General features: G+C 43.0%; 1 protein-coding gene across 1 annotated transcript in view; it reads left to right on the top strand.

The window, feature by feature from the left end:
• Positions 1-18,441, top strand: part of KLHL2 (kelch like family member 2) — a 506,272-nt gene that overhangs the window by 222,930 nt on the left and 264,901 nt on the right. The window contains exon 4 of the mRNA XM_085641784.1: positions 7,710-7,831. Coding sequence (XP_085497910.1) covers positions 7,710-7,831 — 122 coding nt within the window. The remainder of the gene's footprint in view (positions 1-7,709; positions 7,832-18,441) is intronic.

Raw genomic sequence — 18,441 nt, forward strand, 5'->3', positions numbered from 1 at the left:
CACAGGGGTTGGATAGGTTAGACACCAGCGGGGATGCATATTCAGATCGGCCATGAGATGGTTGCAGTGCTATGGGCCTCTCCGCTTCGGGCCCGGAGTCGTGGGCTGCGCAGGGCTTGACTTTTGCAAATATGAAGATTGAAGTTCTGGGGGGCATTGCTGGGCGGATGGAGGGTCCATGTTCCAGGGTATTCCTGTCTGGGTTCGAGGGGTGGAAATGCTATGATGGTTGTTAGGACCTTGATGCCCGGAGCTTTGCTTATATGTTCTTTGTGGTCTATGGAACGGAATTGTTGTAATGTATCTATTACTCTGAAGTCTATAATGCACACCGCTGAGATCTCTGTATTGTTTTCTATTTCAATCATAAACAATAAAAAAATTAATAAAAAAAAACTCAGATCATGAAGTGTTTGCACGTACCTGTAAACACGGTGATAATGTGCGCGGGACCACATCGAGAATGGTTAGTAACGCGTAAGTTTGACACCGGAATCATAAAGGAAAGACCCGGAAGTGATCGCCGTCATGCAATAGAAATGAAAAAAATACTGTGCAAAGTAGTCGAAATGAAATAAACGCGAATGTAGAGTGGATGGAGTGAATGAACATGAAATTTGGTGATTACAAATAAAAATTAATAAAGATAATAAAACAATGTATCTGGTGAATTATGGCTACAGAAAATAATAAATTATCTGAAGTAAAATCCAAAAAATGAAACATTTGTAATTCATACATATAACAAACTATATGGGAAAATAGAAAGCGGGAAAAAAGAAGAAGGAAATGCAGTTAAGCTAAGAGTGAAAAAGAGTGAAAAAAATACGTATTAATAATGGAAGTTAGATACATCAATGTAATAGAATAAAGCTTTAAAAGTGAAAAAATTATAAATAACAACTAAATTCAAGCCGTTCATTGAGTCCCCTGGGGTGCACGGAATTAAGTCTGTTTATCCAAAACAATTCACGTTGTAAGAGGAAACGACTATTGTCTCTCCCACGTTGTGCGGGAACTTGTTCCAAGATCATGAATCTGAGTTGACTACTGTTGTGATTAAACTCAAGAAAATGAGTTGCCACTGTGGACTTGATATTCTTGGTTCGTATGTTGCTTTTATGTTCCGTGAGGCGGATCTTAATTTTCCTTTCAGTCTTGCCCACATATGGTAGTCCACATGGACATTTTATTAAGTACACAACATTGCTCGTATCACAAGTAGCCGTGACTCTTAGTTTGATGGGTGTGCCTTTGGTAGGATGCATTAATGTAGTTCCCTTAATGATGTTATTGCAGCTACCACAGTTTAAACAAGGGATAGTACCTTTATGCTTTTGATCAGATTGAGGAGGGCTCTTGTTGAGTAGTTGTTGCAAATTGCGTGAGCGTTGGTAGGCGAAAATAGGAAGTTGGTGAAAAGTTCCTTTGAAATGTGGTGGAGCTTGTAGTAATGGCCAGTATTTACGAATGACTTTCTTAATTTTAATACTTTAGATACAAATGTCAATCGTGAATCTGTGGAATCAATGGGAGTCTGTTTTTGGAGTAGGTCAGTACGATTCTTAGTTTTGGCTCTGTTGACTGCATCTTGAAGAATAGAGGCTGGGTATGATCTTTTTTTGAATTTATCCATGAGTTTACTACTGTGTTCATGAAAAATTTCTTCAGTGGATGAAATACGTTTAATCCTCAATAATTGGGAGTAAGGCAGATGCTTTTTGAGGGATTTTTGATGAAAACTGGAGAAATGTAACAAATTGTTGCGATCGGTAGTTTTTGTAAAAACAGAGGTGACTAATTGATTGTTCTGTATAGTAACGTCAACATCCAGAAAGGAGATATGATTAGTACTGATTTCATGAGTGAATTGTATACGATCATTGATGGTATTGAATTGTGTAATACGTGCAAGAAGATCAGATTGGTTTCCCTTCCAAATTAAAAAAATGTCATCAATGTATCTGTAAAAAATCGCAAGGTTCTCCGACGATGATGACATTTGTGCTCAGTGCTGGTGTTTGGTGCGCAATATGTACAGCGTGATTAAAATATGTACGTGGAAAACACCCCCCACAAAGAACCAGAGTGATTCCTGGTTAATCTTTCAGCTTGTGGTGCCTGATGGTTAGATCATGATTAATCTTTGCCCAGGCGATGTAGATCTAAAAGGTAAATGGGGCGCACAATTCCAATTAAACCTGTATGTGTATGCATACACCCTATTTTTCAGAGTGAACAATTGTATTGCAAAGCTACAATTGCTGGCGTGATGTATCTGGCACTGCGGGATGAGCAGTTTGGGCGAAACACGCTTTGCAGTGCCCAAATGTGGGGCTGGGTGTTGGGAAAGAACACAGTTTGAAAATTCACCGGAGCTAAATTACCGGCGTGATGAATATATCAAAGCGGGTTTATTGTTTTAAAATACCTGCATGGTATATAGGGTGAATATAGGGCTGGCTGTCAATGAAAACTACAAGTTAGCTCCGGTTTTTATTAACTTGTGGTTTTCATTGACAGCCAGCCCTATATTCACAAGCAGGCTCTAGGCTTTGCAAAACAGGTATAATTTGAACTGTTTGCCTATTATAGTGTCCTACCATGCGGGTATTTTAAACCAATCATCCCGCTTTGATATATTCATCACGCCGGCAATTTAGCTCCGGTGAATTTTTAAACTGTGTTCTTCCCCAACACCCAGCCCCACATTTGGGCACTGCAAAGCGTGTTTCGCCTAAACTTCTCATCCTGCAGTGCCAGATTCGTCACGCCGGCAATTTTAGCTTTGCAATACAATTGTTCACTCTGAAAAATAGGATGTGTGCGTACACATACAAGTTTAATTGGAATTGTGCACCCCATTTATCTTTTAGATCTACATCGCCTGGGCAAAGATTAATCATGATCTAACCATCAGGCACCACAAGCTGAAAGATTAACCAGGAATCTCTCTGGTTCTTTGTGGGTGAGTAGTGTCAACCTTTCTTCGCATTCGTATCCCCTTCAGACCTAGCTATGGAACATGCCTAATCTGCGCTTTCTTCATTTATAGGCTGTCACCCCGTACCCCTGTTTTTGTCCTGATGAAGATTCGCCTTGACTACTTAATGGAGCATAGTTTGGGTTGAAACGTCGACGACCTCGCATGGTCCAGATTTACCAGGGCTTTGCAGGCAAAAGATTATTTAGTAAACAGCAGAGTCACTGTGTTTTCCCCAATATTCTGGCCTATATATTTTGTTTTCCATGTACATATTACAATCACGCTGTACATATTGCGCACCAAACACCAGCACTGAGCGCAAATGTCACTTAATCACATCACTTAGAACCTCACCTCGTCTTGACAGCCTTGTTTACAAATGTGTAAATACATATAAATGATTCAATTTATATAAAACAAGTGAGTAGGCAGCAATTTGTGTCACGTGTGTTACTATTTGCTATATGTTCCATATGTCTAGATTGCTGAGATACGAATGTTTGAAGACTGTAGAATAGTACATTCACACTAAACGTACTCAGAAGAAATAGTTGGTATACCCGACAGAACCATTGTTTTTGTTTAATGATTATCTTGAACAGCATTTTTTTCCGTTGGTGGCTTCATTGAAGGTGTTGATATAGTACTTACTTTAGCAGATGCGATGAGCTTTTTGCATGTTGCGCTGATGGACTTCAGAATCAAGACATCCTTGGGACTTCTGTTTTTCTTCCATTTTATTTGCTGCCTGTGGATGGATGGATTTTTAATTCTTAGCAAGGTCTTTAGAGTACCAGGGAGCTGAAGGCTTTGGCTTGTAATTGTGTTTTGTAATTGGAGTGTGGATGTTCACATAGCTTTCCAAAAAAGGTGCTGAAGTTGTTTAGGATGTTTGCTTCTGAAGTATATTTGGTAGGGGGAGAAATGAGGTCAAGCATTAGGTTGTCTATGGAGAAGTCTGTGAAGGATCTGGAGGTATGGTCTTCCCTTTTGTGTAGATCTTGGTTTGTTGCTAGGATGCTGAGTAGGGAGATAGGGATGTCAAAGTGGTTGGTCCACTCCAGGGGTATGGACTAGAATTAGGTAAGCAGGTAAATAGCTACAGGTTGGTATAGATGTGAAGCACAAGTCCTGCTTCAGTTTTTTAATTATCTTTAGGGGCTTTTAAAGTTAAACTGGGTGTGCCATGATTCATTCTGGAATCTCTCCAACAATGAGTGTATCTTTTGGACATGGAAGTTGAACTAGTTTGATTACTCTGAAAGTTAGGCAATATTTATTTTAATTAATAAGGTCTGTAAGTGGGAGCAATTAAGTTTCATTAGTAGAATGTTATGTGGTTGGAATTCGTCATTCAGACATTTCAACATTTAAACATTTGACAGTTTAAGTGACAATGTTTAGGTCATTCCAATTGACAGCCTGATACGGGCATCTAGTTGTACCCAGGAAAGTTGTAGGAGTGCAGCTTGTGTAGTGGAGTTTTGGTCATGAGGCTGCATCACATCTCTAAAGTGGGATCATTTAGCTGGGGTAGTTTCCATAAGGTGAAGTCTTGTCTTCAAGAAGCTCTAAAGTCAGAGGTTCAGTACTGTCTGTGAGGTTCAATCGTGTCTGTGAAGCTCAATCATGTTTGTGTAAACAAATCTGTAAAAAACAACTACCTGAACAAGTCAAGTAGACAAAAACCTAACCAGAAAGAACACTCAGGTGTTCCAGAAGTCAATTTGATCCTGAAAAACACTGAATGGAAAGAAAGGGAAGAATTATCTCTTTCTTTAGTCCCCTCACTCACCAGGGTTTCCCCACGGTGACATGCTTCATCATAGGGGTCCTCCCAGTCCTCTACGGACTGGGGCGTGCTACGACTTGCGATGTTACGTAGGAGCACTTAAAAATTGTGGACTATGTGTAGTGTGAGTGAAAAAGTGGTGGAGTGGGATAATTAAAATAATCAGCTAGTGGGCTAAGAATAGACTTTATTAGTGCTCTAAGCTGAAAAAGATTAAAAACGGGGTAATATGCCGAGGAGACCTAACTATAATGGAAAGGTGTGCCTAGCATATGATCTGGTCAACTAGTTTCGAGCTTCCCCAGCTCTTCGTCAGGACTACACTGGGACCAGCCCAGTGTCGAGAAACTTGCCACTCCTAGTTAACCTGAGTCAGGTGCAATAAAGTGTAATGCCGTAATTGTAAGGCATGCGTTTTAAAATACATACGTAATGTACGTCAGCAAATGGTTTAATAAAGAGCAACACTGTGCTTCATGGTCAACGGAGGGGATGTGGCGATCTCGTACATTTGTACGTCGAACCCCACATTCGGTAATACCTATTTGGAGCCAAACCTCACGGACCGCATTCAAACAAATCTGCCCATCGTTGGTGGATGTGGACGGCAACATTTCTCATGATCGCCAAGATAGGTATACTATACTATGTTATGTTATTTTAATTTATATTTGTAGAGCGCCAAAACACCAGAGGGCTCTAAGCGCTTGCAGCATAGACCAAGAACCCAGAGATCCCTTATTCCTGCTAGGCTTAGCACAAATTAGGATGAACTTATCCAAATGCCTCAGTGAACAAAATGGCCTTGAGTTTCCTCCTGAACGGGAGTAAGGTGGCTTTCCTACACATACTGTGTGGTACCTTGTTCCAGAGCTGGGGGATCACAACTGAGAAGGCCCGCCCCCCAAGCTGGCTCTGTTAAAGCGCGGGCAGGCTAACAAGCTTGACCCAGATGAACGAAGGCATCATCTAGGCACATAAAGCTTCAGACGGTCTTTGATGTAGTTAGGCGCCACTCCGTACTGTGCTTTATGTGCAATGCACAGGCCCTTAAACCTGACCCTCTGCTTGATAGGGAGCCATTGTAACTGTTGTAGCAGGGGGGTGGCGCGAGCTCTTCTTGGCAGTTTAAAAATTAATCTTGCCGCATCATTTAGAACGACCTGAAATTTCCCCAGAAGTTTATCAGGAAGCCCTACGTATACTGTGTTACCGTAGTCCAAGCTATGACACTGGCACTCCCCACAAGTGCCCACACAACAGGAATGGATTACTGAACTTTACTGCTTAGCCACCTACGAAAGGCGTGTATACAAAATCCAGGACCAAATGTCCCTGTTTGAAAACGTACAGCGTCCCTTTATACAGCTGCAAGAATCGTAGAGAGATGGAACGAGACAGGACACCACTCCCCTCTCTCACAATTGCAGTGGGAGGATGGTATACAGGATCCTATGTGGGGACACCCGTCTTTGTCTACGGGTGGCAGGTGATTAAACTGGACAACTCTGAAAGACGTCAGTTGGCTGATTGCCGCATCCCATTTATTGTATTATTATTTTCTTCAACCTTAATAATGTTGCTGTCCTTGAGATTGAAGGAAGTTGTGAATCCTTTTAGGATATGTAAAAACTGTATGGTGTGGACATGTGGGAATTACTAATATCCACAGTTGTGACTGAGAACCGAGTATTTTACTGCTCTTTTTGTTCTTCTTTTCTTTTCACTTTGGTGCTTCATAATCCTTATATTAGACCTTCTTCAAAGGTCCTCATTGTAATGTCGTATGCACCTATTTGGTGTCCTACTGATAGAACAATGTATTTTATTTTGAAAATCCAATTAAGAAATGTTCCAAAATAACCAACTAATCTGCCTACCATGCATGATACAGGCTGTTAGATACAGTGATGTCTATGAGATGTTACTATATAGCTCCAATATAAAGTATTTTTTTAAAATGCAAATTCTTCTGAGGTAGTAGTATCTGCAAAGTGCAGTAAATATCTATGAAGTGCAACAGTATTAAATCAGCATCAGTGTGTATGACGGGCAATAACATTTGCTACGGCATTTAGATCTGTGAGGAGTGGTGTTAAGTAAATCAGCTGCGGCCCGTGCAGGTAAGAGCAGTGGGGCGGTGGGGCCAATGGCAGGGGATTTCGACAGAGGAGGATGAGGGAAAATTGAATAAATCATTCATTTTCCCTCGTTGTCGTCTGTTGAAACCCCCTCACTCGGCCCCACCTCTCTTACCTGCACGGGCCGCGGCTGAAGTAAATGCAGCCGATACACTATGGAGTGGACTCAGCATGCTCTGTATTTTCATCTGTAATGCAAGTGAAAATAATATGGTTCTTTCAACCTTGACTGAAGTACCCACTCCTATGTAGTCGTCTTTGTCTTGCAACTTCTTATTGTGTGGCAGTCTTTAACCCTAGTAGCCCTTCGCTGTAGTACCTATTCATAACTCTCAAAGTACCTTTAAGTCTTTTTTAAATTACTTAGGTTATAGCACCAAACACAAAAATAGCCCCAGCAAAACACAAAGGGCCTGATTATGAGTTATGGCAGTCCGTGCATACAGGGGTCACACGTTGTGCTTCCCCTGTGTGCATGGAATCCCAGTTCCAGTACGGCATGGACTTAACAGTCCATGCCGTGCTGAAACTGCCTTTGGTGCACCCATTGCAGTGCCCATTTTCAGAGAAACTGCCAAAGAAACGCATGCCAGACACAAGAAAATTCGTAATCTGGCGGCCGGTGCTCACATGGCTTTGTCATTGTGGGAGCGGGCGGCGGGCGGCGGGCGGCGGCATGGTGTACTCGCTCACACACCGCCAAAGTTGTAATCGGGCCCATGGTAATTTTCATGCTGTCTGTTTGCCCCTTCTCTATATTCTACAATAAATCTATATGTTCATATTACAGGTGAGATGAGTGAGAGTCGAGCCAAAAGAGTGCGGATTAAGGAAGTTGACGGCTGGACGCTAAAGTTACTTATTGACTATGTTTACACAGCAGAGATCCAGGTCACCGAAGAAAATGTTCAGGTAAGAGGGCGAAGTTTGCCTAATACCACCTACTGTCCTTTCCAGATGTTTGTTCATGCTTCCACTAATGCTTTGGGTATGTGGTGTAAAAACAATTTTTGTGGCAGATAGCATCAACGATATTGCCTCGTAAGATGAATGGTCATGCTATCGTCAGACACATTGGCACCACTTCCGAGGATGTTTTGTGTGACTGCCAATTTAGTACATTGCTGACTTTTCAAGTACATATTTGAGCTGCTTAGTATTGCATAGCACTTTACTGAGGAAGGTGTTGATCTTGTCCTTTGACTAAGAAATACTGGTTCAGTCTAAACTTTCCATTGAAACGCATTGGATTTAAATACTGATTTATAGCCGAAGGATAAACCTGACTTTATGTGGGTCGTTCCAGTAGAGTTATGAATGCTGCTAAATTTTTGTTGAGAATAGCAACATGCTGAGTAAATTTACTTCAATTAAACCCTGTATCAACCATTGTACATTTAAGGTCTCACTCAATTTAATGCATCTTAAATTAGTCTTTTATTTAAGGGCCTATCTTCTGTCAGGATTGGCCCCCCCTAATGTTATCTCATCTTCAGAAGACTACTCAAGAGTTGGCTCTTCCCTATATAACCACCATACTCAAACATAAATGTACAGCATATTCCCGTGTATATACATATGTATTTTTATTATGTGTATTCCTTTGTATAAATGGGTATAATAATCATGTTTTTTAAATATATACTCTGTAATTCTGCATAATGTACATATTACTTATGGTTATGTTATTCTATGCGTAACATGTATATAGGTCACTGCATAGTTTTCATACAAGTTATTTGATTAGATGCTTATGCTTCTCCATTTATTTATCTATCACAATACATACATTTTATTGTAACTATGTATCTACAATCACTTTTTTTTTTAAACGCACAAATAAATTAGTTTAAAGTACAGCAGCACTTAAGTGTCTCAGTTTGTTAAATACAAACATCTTGATATGTTACCTTACTTATGTATATATATATGTATTACTTTACTCCTACTGTAAACAAAAACAAAAAACAAAAAGGTTTTGACTCTCTCCAATGCACTACCCTATATGTCACCCTATACCTCTATCAATATATAATCTAACTCAACTCTCTGACTCAGCCCAAACTTCATTCTCCTATTATCATCTCCAAAATTACCCTTTGTAGACTCTTATCTCCTCTATCCCTCATTGCATCACCCCAAACCCCATTTTATCATGTATCTCGCCTTAGACTTATCCAAGACCTCATTTGTCTTCCTAATCCACTTCTAGAGCCTCTTCCCCCCTTCATCCCGCCTTTACTCATCCCAAACCTCCTCCTACTACTACTATCATCTCCAAATAAACACTTTCTAGACCTGCTAGACCTCTTCCTAGACCTGCTAGAGCTTTCTAGACCTCTACACCTTCTAGACCTCTTCTATCCCTCCATCATTCTTTTCAATCCAACTAACAGACTCCCATGTCCACCGCTCTATTAATTCGTATTTCGCTATACTAGCTCACCACTAATCCTTTTTGGGTTCCCGAATAGCGGGCTGCTCACTGAAAAGCACTTTGACACCTCTTCCAGGGTAGTAAGCGTTATATAAATACAATAAAAATTAGCCTTTGCAGTATGGTGGTTCGGTACCCACAAATTTGAGATTTTCACTTTCCACTCTCCTCCTCTCACCTGGTGTTGCTTATATGTTGTTTCTTTCGCCTATCACTTTATATTGCTCTTTTTAATAAGTTTCTCTTGTTGGTTGAAATGTTGTGTAGCTGAGGTTACCATGTATTTGACAGAAATTATGTTCCAATTAATTCTATCAAAACGGGGTCAGTGTCTTTCCCTTCTGCATCTATCAATTAGCTGTACAACCTTCAGATAATGAAAGACCCATTTATTAAAGTTCCAAGTGGTATCAGTCCCAATACACAGGCATCCAAGTGTATTCAATATTGTGCTTCATGCAGATGGCTGTGTTCTGTTGTACGGATACCCAGTACCACACAACCAATGGACTTTCATATAGGAAATGGAAGAACGTTCCCACTACATCGCAGCATCTGGGCCTATTTTCCCAAGGTTCTGATTAATTTTACTTCGCCTCAGTGGGGTGATGAACATAGTAAATATTTGTAGTAAATACCTTTAGGGTGGGCAGTAGGGGGCACTGCTCTTTCTAGATCACAGAATCAGTCCTTTTGTGAGTCCATCAATACACAGCCACAATCTCAATTCCATACAAGGTAGGTGTGTATCTGTATCATAGTGGAAAATTTCCACACTTCCTTATACAGTACTGTGACTTTACCCTTCTAGCCGGTGTTCAGTAACATATTTTCTAAGCGATGATCATAAATTGAGATGCAAGTTTCTCCTATGTCAGGAATAGGCCACAATTACTGAGAGCTATGTTGTAGTTTAGTTTGAACCCTCTAAGGTAATGAACAAGAGCCCTACTTGCCATGTCAAGTTATTCTTTGAACTGTAGAGTGGTAGAATGTTCCAAGGTACCGACTATGTGTAATTGCTTTCCACAGACAGTACAGTTACACAGACTAGCCAAAATATGGATTAATATTTGTTGCCAGCAAAATGCAAGTAATACTCGAAATAATTGAAACAATATGTCAAATGGTGTTTAATAACCAACATTATGGGCTGTTCTGTATTTTCATTTAGGCTCCTTTGTAAACCAATACCAAGGTGAAGTCAAGTTTCTGTAGAACTGTGTGTGTTGAAGTTGTGGAGCAACAGGTGATTACATTTTTTTAATGAGTACCAGGGTCCCGAGGATTTCACTATGAGTGAAATATGCTAAGAGTGTCGCCTCTATTCGACACCCACCTAAATAGTCTTCATGCCAAAGTTAGATATACTTTGTCTTGATACTGAAATATGTGAGCTTTTCATTGATTAGTTTTGTGAGAGAGGCAGAGGTTTTAATCAGCAGTATTTTCCCAGTTCTTGCCTGGCCTATGTTTACCTTGCCTTTCGAGGAAGTGGGATGGGATGTTGTCATGGTTCAGGAGGTGCATCTGTAATGTGCCGCCTTCTTATACCCTAAAGCCTGCTCTTTTTACTTGTTTGTAAGGTAATTATTAACTACTAGACTGGTGTGTTAAATCCATGTAGACTGAGACTGCATCAATACCATGTTATCAGTCATTACACCTGCGCCGGATGGCAGTTCTCCATTGCAGAATAATTGATATTGCCATTCTGAAATACAGAGACATGAGTTAGGGCAGCGATGCTCTATAAGATATAACAGGTTTTGAAGATGAAATACAGTATTGTCCATATCATGCAGATTTGCTAGTATGTACCTTTGCAACGACATTGTACATTGGAATCAAAGGAGTTCACCGATGGATGATGTAACCGTGTGTATGTAGAGGAACTTTTTGAGGGATGCGTCCAGACAAAGGACAAAGTGCTCAAAATGTGTGAAGCATGGTTTGAACTGAAGGCGAAAATTTTTTTTTAAATGTGTTTAGTATATTTTTTGCATAGACTGAAAGAACCGCTTCAGACCTATCATCAGACATAATATTGCAGTATCATGTAGTAAATGCGAAAGCCACTTTCCGAACAACATAGCTGGTAGCACAAATGTGCCCATGTTGAAACCTGCAATGATAAGCACAAGTACATCAAGTCAAAACGTAATACAGAGCAAACAATCTCAGGAGTCTGCATTGAAGGATTGGGGAGTCATGTCTGATATGGGGCGGGAGAAACAGCCGCGGGAAGCACCCACCAGGAGTGAGGCCCAGATAGCATGTATGAACAGGTCACGTGAGGGTGAGGACGGGTTTACAGTCCCTGAAAGGACAGGCAATGGAAGCGCAATAGAGTTGTTGGAGCATTTGTGTGCGCAGAGAGGTGTATGATGCATTGATTGGAAGCCAGTAGTCCACAGGCATTGTATGTGAGCACTCACCCCTTCACACGCTGGTATGCACCATCATACATGCTAGGCATGTAGGTATGGGCTCAAGTGGGACGTGCGTCAGTTTTTGCTTCCACGTTAAGTAGGAAGGTCTCCGAACATTCGCCACCAGTCTCTTTAAAAGAGAAACCGCGCATGGCGAGCTGAATGTAAGCAAAGCATGTCGTGCCTGCAGCAGGAGAAACCCATTAAGGAAAATAGTGCATACAGACTAAATAAGACGTACCGTGTAACAACCGAAGTAAAAGGGCCAGTCGCCATGGGAGGTTACAAATGAAGGCAAGGCGGTACTAAGGAGGGACCAATAAGCGTATTTAAAAATCAGAAGCCAGCATTTATGGATGACAATGACACAAGCCAATGACAAATATGGGTGGAGAGTGGGCGGGGCTTCTATTCCATACTCCACTATAACAAGTCTCGCAGAGCAGCACATGCGCGCTGACTCTAGGCTCGACCTAAAAAGCATGAATCAAAAGATCTGAGGAGTATGAACGAAGTATGACGTGACTGAAGTTTGGAAGCCCATCGCTTGGTTCTGGGTTGTTTTTTTAGTGATATAATCTCACTTCCCTTATCAGCTGCGAAGAAACACCAGGCGCCAAGCAAGAGTTATTAGAGCATAGGAGGAGAGGTAAGATAACTGAAGGAATGCTTTAAAAATCACCAACAGGAAAAGAGCTGTGGAGATAAGTGAGGCAGATAGGGGCACTATAACTTCCACGCTTGGATACCCTTGTCCCCATTCAACGACTTTGGTATTAAGACAAGTGATCCCATTACTGACGGAGCCAACCCGGAGTCCCAGCTACCTCTGAAACATGAACACCGCATGAGGTTAATCCTCTCCTCTGCATTAGACTGAGATCTGCCGGAGGAGGGCTAGAGTGGCTTGGAAATGGACCACGTTCATGTTTTTCTTTGGTTATCAAACGTGACAGACTAGGACCCTTTTTAATTTGTCAATATTGCATCGTTTGTGAATCAGCCAGGGATTGTCCCGGTCCCCGATGCTTTTTAAATGCTATTTTCATTCTTCAGCGGAATCCTGCTGCTCTGCTTCTCTTCAGCTATGTCTGTGTTCTACAGTCCCGCTGCATCAGACACCGTCTCATATCTATGCCTGTGGAACCCAGATCATTTGTTTATAAACAGGCCTGCAGAGTGTAAAGTCAATTCATTTAACCCGAAGTGTCTCCATGTTGGAGCTTTATTTTAGACAGCACAGTTCAGAAAAAGAAACAGGCAAACCCTGCTCACTGTTTCCGAGCTGTACTGTCTGAAAAGAAAGCTCCTACTCGGGGAAATATTGGGTGAAATAAATAGGAGCTCTAACCTGCTCTGAGGCAGCAGAGACGCTCCTTATGTGGTCCCAGGTGTCGTTATTAACCGTTTTTTTTTAGTATTGAATCTGTAGACCTCAGAAAGATGAAAGTCTGAGTTGACTTTACCTGGATCCAAACTCATGACCAGCAGATAACATCGTAAGCTTTCTGAGTATTAAATAGGGTGAGTTTATAGGTTCCCTTTTTTCTGGACAATGTTAAGGTAGGCACCAAAAAGCTCCTGATGAATGGATCAGAAATGAAGATTTTTCCAGTTCTTACCACGGTAGAATCAAGTGTTAGTCGTGGGACCAACTTTATCACTGGATTCTAACTTTTTCCTGAAGCCACATATCAAAATTGTGCTCAAGCGTGCATTCAAACTGATGACCGTGATGCATTCGGCCACATCTCTTTTTGTAGGAACTGTACCCAGTTCAGGTGGGCCGTAGTATTCAATGTTTTACAAAGGCTCGGCTCAAGTATCTGTTTCAACTATAGCTTTCTGTTTGCTTTGTAGATCTATTTTAGTTAAAATGGAAAATCACACATTTTTAACTTTACCTATTGAAGAAATAGTACACTTCTGTCCAGTTGCTTTGATGCTGTTGTGAAGATTGCCCCAGAAATGTCGTACATACCCCTGCTGCTAAACAGTTCTTCCTTGACATCTCTATGAGGGACACATTCCAGTATAGCGCCCTTTTAGCAGTGTCTAACTGTGCCAGAGTCTCAGTGGAACTACAGAGGGGAATGACCCATGGTAGTTACAACTGTGAGTGGATGAGTAGCGCTCCCATTGGTCCTGCAGGCTGATCATGAACATTTTAGAAACCTCCTTATCTCCCAGTGTAGGTCCAGGTGGTTTTTGGATCAAGCACAATGGCTCCCTTGTTGAGGTATCCAACAAATCAACTGCACCTTCTAATATATTGAGTAGTATATATTTCAAAACAGTGAATTAGTTATCCATGTTCCTACTTACCCAGTCGGGTATGGGCTGATCTAAAGAATGTGTGGTTGCCACATCACAAGAGACACAGCTGATTGAGTTCTGTAGAGAGGGTGCCCGAGACCCAAAATCTGGGTATCTTAACATGAGACAGAATAGTTTGATTGTGAAAAAATCTGACTGGAGAAAAGTGCTGGGTTAACTGCTTGAGATGATAACATGTAACTTGATACTGCCTTATTACTTTACGACCAAGACCACAAGGGTAATAAACCTTATTGAAATGCCATTATTTCCCTCCAATATCTTAGAACCAATCACTGTCAGCCCAGATCAGCCAACCTAACCAAGGTTGCCAGTGCCTTCGTGGGACTAGGCATACTCTTGGCAAAGCCTGTTCTCCAATCTCATGTCGTACAGTATGTAAGGAGACCCTAGAATCCTTGAAAACGGGTGACTGAAAATAGTAATCTGGAGTTATGATGCACACTCCAGCTACAAAACCGCCATGACTGAATACCACCAACACATCAGATCCACAAAAAAGAACTTCATCTAGGACAGAATCCTCGCCAACTCCCGCAACTCGAAGGAACTTTTCAGCATCATACAAGAATTCACCAAACCCCCAGCGAAGCCTCAGACGCCCCCCCCCCCCCCTCTCAGGACCTCTGCAACAAACTCTGCTCCTACTTCCATCTAAAGATCATGTCCCTCTATGACAACTTCAACAAACAGAAACAAGGCATCAACACCACATCCATCTCCAGCAACGCCAGCCAGCCCCCACGGACTCCTGCCTGCCGCACATCTTCCACAGAGCAGCCGCCGCCATAGCACCCGAACTACAACCCACCATCAACTCCACCTTTGAAACCGGCAATGTTCCCCGACGACTGGAAACGCGCAGAAGTCAAGCCCCTCCTCAAGGAGCGCTCCGGAGACCAGAAGGACCTCAGAAACTACAGACCCATCTCTCTCCTCCCCTTCTCAGCCATGGTCACTGAGAAGATCGTCAACATCCAGCTCACAAAACTTCATAGAAGCCTACTCAATCCTCGACTCCACCCAATCCAGATTCCACAGCAACCACAGCGCCGAGACCGCCCTCCTAGCTGCCACAGACGACATCCGCACTCTCCTGGACCAGGGCCACATGGCGGCCCTCATCCCCCTTGACCTCTTGACAGCCTTCGACACCATCTCCCACCGCACACTCACTGCCAGACTCCACGACGCTGGTGTACAAGAAACTGCCCTAGACTGGATCCGCACATTACTCACCGGCCAAACACAAAGAATCACACTCCCGCCCTTCCTCTCCGTACCCACAGACATCAGCTGTGGAGTACCCCAAGGATCATCGCTCAGCCCCACGCTCTTCAACATCTACATGGCCTCCCTCGCCGCCACCATCAGAAAGCATGGACTCAGCATAGTATCCTACGCCAACGGCACCCGCTCACCCTCTCCCTCACCAGGGAACCTGACACCACCAGACTCAGCTTCCAGGAAGGGATGAAAGACGTCACATCCTGGATGAGCAGAAGCTGCGTGAAGCTCAACTCGGAAAAGACAGAAGTCCTCGTCCAAGGATCTACCCCCTCCGCATGGGACAACACCTGGTGGCCCACTGCCCTCAGCAACCCCCCAACACCCACGGACCACGCTCTCTACTTCGGCATCATACTTGACTCCTCCCTCACCATGACCCGACAGATCAACGCCGTCTCCTCCATGTGCTTCAACACCCTATGCATCCTGCGCAAGACCTTCAAATGGACCCCCCCCCGAAACCAGAAAGGCCGTCACCCACGCACTTATAACCAGCAGACTGGATTACGGAAACACCCTCTACGCCAGAATCAACAAACCCTACTCTGCGAACTCCAGACCATTCAGAACACTGCTGTCAAACTCGTCCTCGGAATCCCACGACAAGACCACATCACCCTGCACCTGCGGACCTCCATTGGCTCCCTTTCGAGAAGGGAGTGACCTTCAAGCTGGTCATTCACGCCTACAAATCCCTCCACAACACCGGACCCCAATACCTCAAAGAAAGAGTCTCCTTCTACGCACCCAAGAGAACCCTCCGCTCTGCCGACCTCGCCCTTGCCGAAACCCCTTGCATCCACTGAGCTAGAACGGGAGGAAGAGCCTATTCCTACATCGAGGCAAAGTCCTGGAACGAACTCCCGCTCAACATCAGATGATACCCCACTCTGCAAGCATTCAGGAAGAGCCTCAAGACCTGGCTCTTTGGATGAGACGGAGCTACACGATAACTCCCCCGCGCCCTCTGCGCCTTGAGACCCTCACAGGTGAGTAGCGCGCTTCACAAATCCCTGATTGATTGATTGATTGATTGATTGATTGATTGATGATAGAGTGTGAACAATAATTATCATTTTATAGGTGCATACGCGTTGTGAGGAGGACTGAAATGCTTTTAAGTGGGTATGCTAATCAATACACACATGATGATGATCCAGATATTACTAATGACAGAAATGAAAATGGACCTTGGCATTGGTCTGCTGTACCTGGGCGGTAGCCTGGTACTCCAGACGGACACGGTCACTCTTTCAACTGCATGTAATGTCTTCTGTGGGTATCTAGTGCCTGTGGCAGGCCTTGGTACTCCATGACTGTACGTACAGAGAGTCGGCAGCAAGGCTGGGTTTCTTGTGAAGAGCAGGGAGGCGTCCTCGTAAGACTACAAGCAGCGTGCCAAGTGTACAGCCCACACTGTGCCTGTGCCAGCCGTTTGAAGAAAGAGGCACAACAGAGGAAAAGTTGCATAGAGGGTGTGACAAGCAATCAAGCCTTTCACGTGTGAGTCACGGTTCCAACTGTGCCAGTTGATGTGAATCTCAATAGACAAAAGTGTAATCTATGTTATTTGTGAAGTGCCCTTTCAAGAGTGTTGGCAGGTGTGCCAACATTTTGTTTAAAAATAATTCGGTGATATTTTACACAGGGCTAATGAATATCCTGCTCTGCGGATACAGCATGTGTTTGATCGCTGAAGATGAAGCGGTAGGAAGGCCAAGGCACCAAGGAGTCCTTCCTGCTGTAGACCCACCAGTCCACAGTAGACTAACGTCTGTGTGCACCAGCCGTGCCACAGCGGCGCCTCCTGCACACCCATCACCACTGGCACCTCCCATGAGTGAGAACAGTGGTTGTTGGTAATGCTGTAACAGACTGAGCTCTGGGGTTTGTTGCATAATAGCTATAGCTCCCCGTTTCTCATTCATGCTCCCATATTTTGGCACGCAAGTGCAGAGGCCATTTTAGGCACCAGATTGTACCCGTAAAGAAAATTCATTTTTTGTCTAAATCTTTGTATTCAAATAAACAACTGAATGAGCCTTGATGGCGGCATTCATAAAGCATGAAATGTAAACATCATAACTGTGGTCGGTGCAAAGAAAGCAAAGCAAACGGAACCCTTCCTCACCCCCCCCCACACACACACTGGGAACGTAGAACAGAACAATTGCTGGATTGGCCTGAACTCCCTCCAGACTGTCAGTAACAATGGTACATGTAAAGGTTTCAGTAGCGAGAGTCTTTGAAGACGAGTTAAAACCAGCTCAAGTTTAGGAAAGTGAAGCAGAAGTGGGCCCTATATCCTGTGTAATGTCACCTACCGGCAGCACACGGTGCATGCTAACTTTTCTACTGAGCTAGTAATACCATTGCAATAATGATGGTTACAAAGGTTTCTTCCAGGATCCAGCTATCAATGCGGAGTCACTTAGAATGTGGGCCAACAACACCCTGTGGACATGTGTGAAAGAGACTATATGTATATACCCAGCAGGACTAACCCTGAATCAAAAGAAATGGGACAACACCTCTCTTGAAAAGACTACTCCTCGAGCACGACCACCATAGATGTAGGAAGAAGCCTACCGTCTCCTGAACCCCACGCACAGTCTGGGAATGTGTTTATAGGTTGCTTGAGGTAAGACTACTGGGTGATCAGCTGTTGATGTTTCTCTCTAGACAGCTGACGTTTATAACATTGGGGAATATTTTCCCAAAGATCCTGCCATTCACTGTTGTCAGTACGTGTTACCACGTCTGTAGTCCACTTGTTCATCTTCGATCTGTTCTTTAAACCTTTAACAATCTACAATCTTTAAAAAAACAGTGCATTTTTCTTACTTATGGGTTATTCGAGGCTACGCCTGGGTCCTTACTTCTGCCTGGATTGCTTGCTATGTTTAAAGATATTTCAAGAAAAATGGATTGTTGCATAGTTGAAGACAGTTTGTTGTTTGGTGAGCTGTCCCAGAAAAAAACTATCGAGTCCTTTCGGTTTTTAAGTTTAAAAAGGTGAAAAGTGC

Source organism: Triturus cristatus, chromosome 2_2 (assembly GCF_964204655.1).
Source record: "Triturus cristatus chromosome 2_2, aTriCri1.1, whole genome shotgun sequence".
Lineage (NCBI taxonomy): Eukaryota > Metazoa > Chordata > Amphibia > Caudata > Salamandridae > Triturus > Triturus cristatus.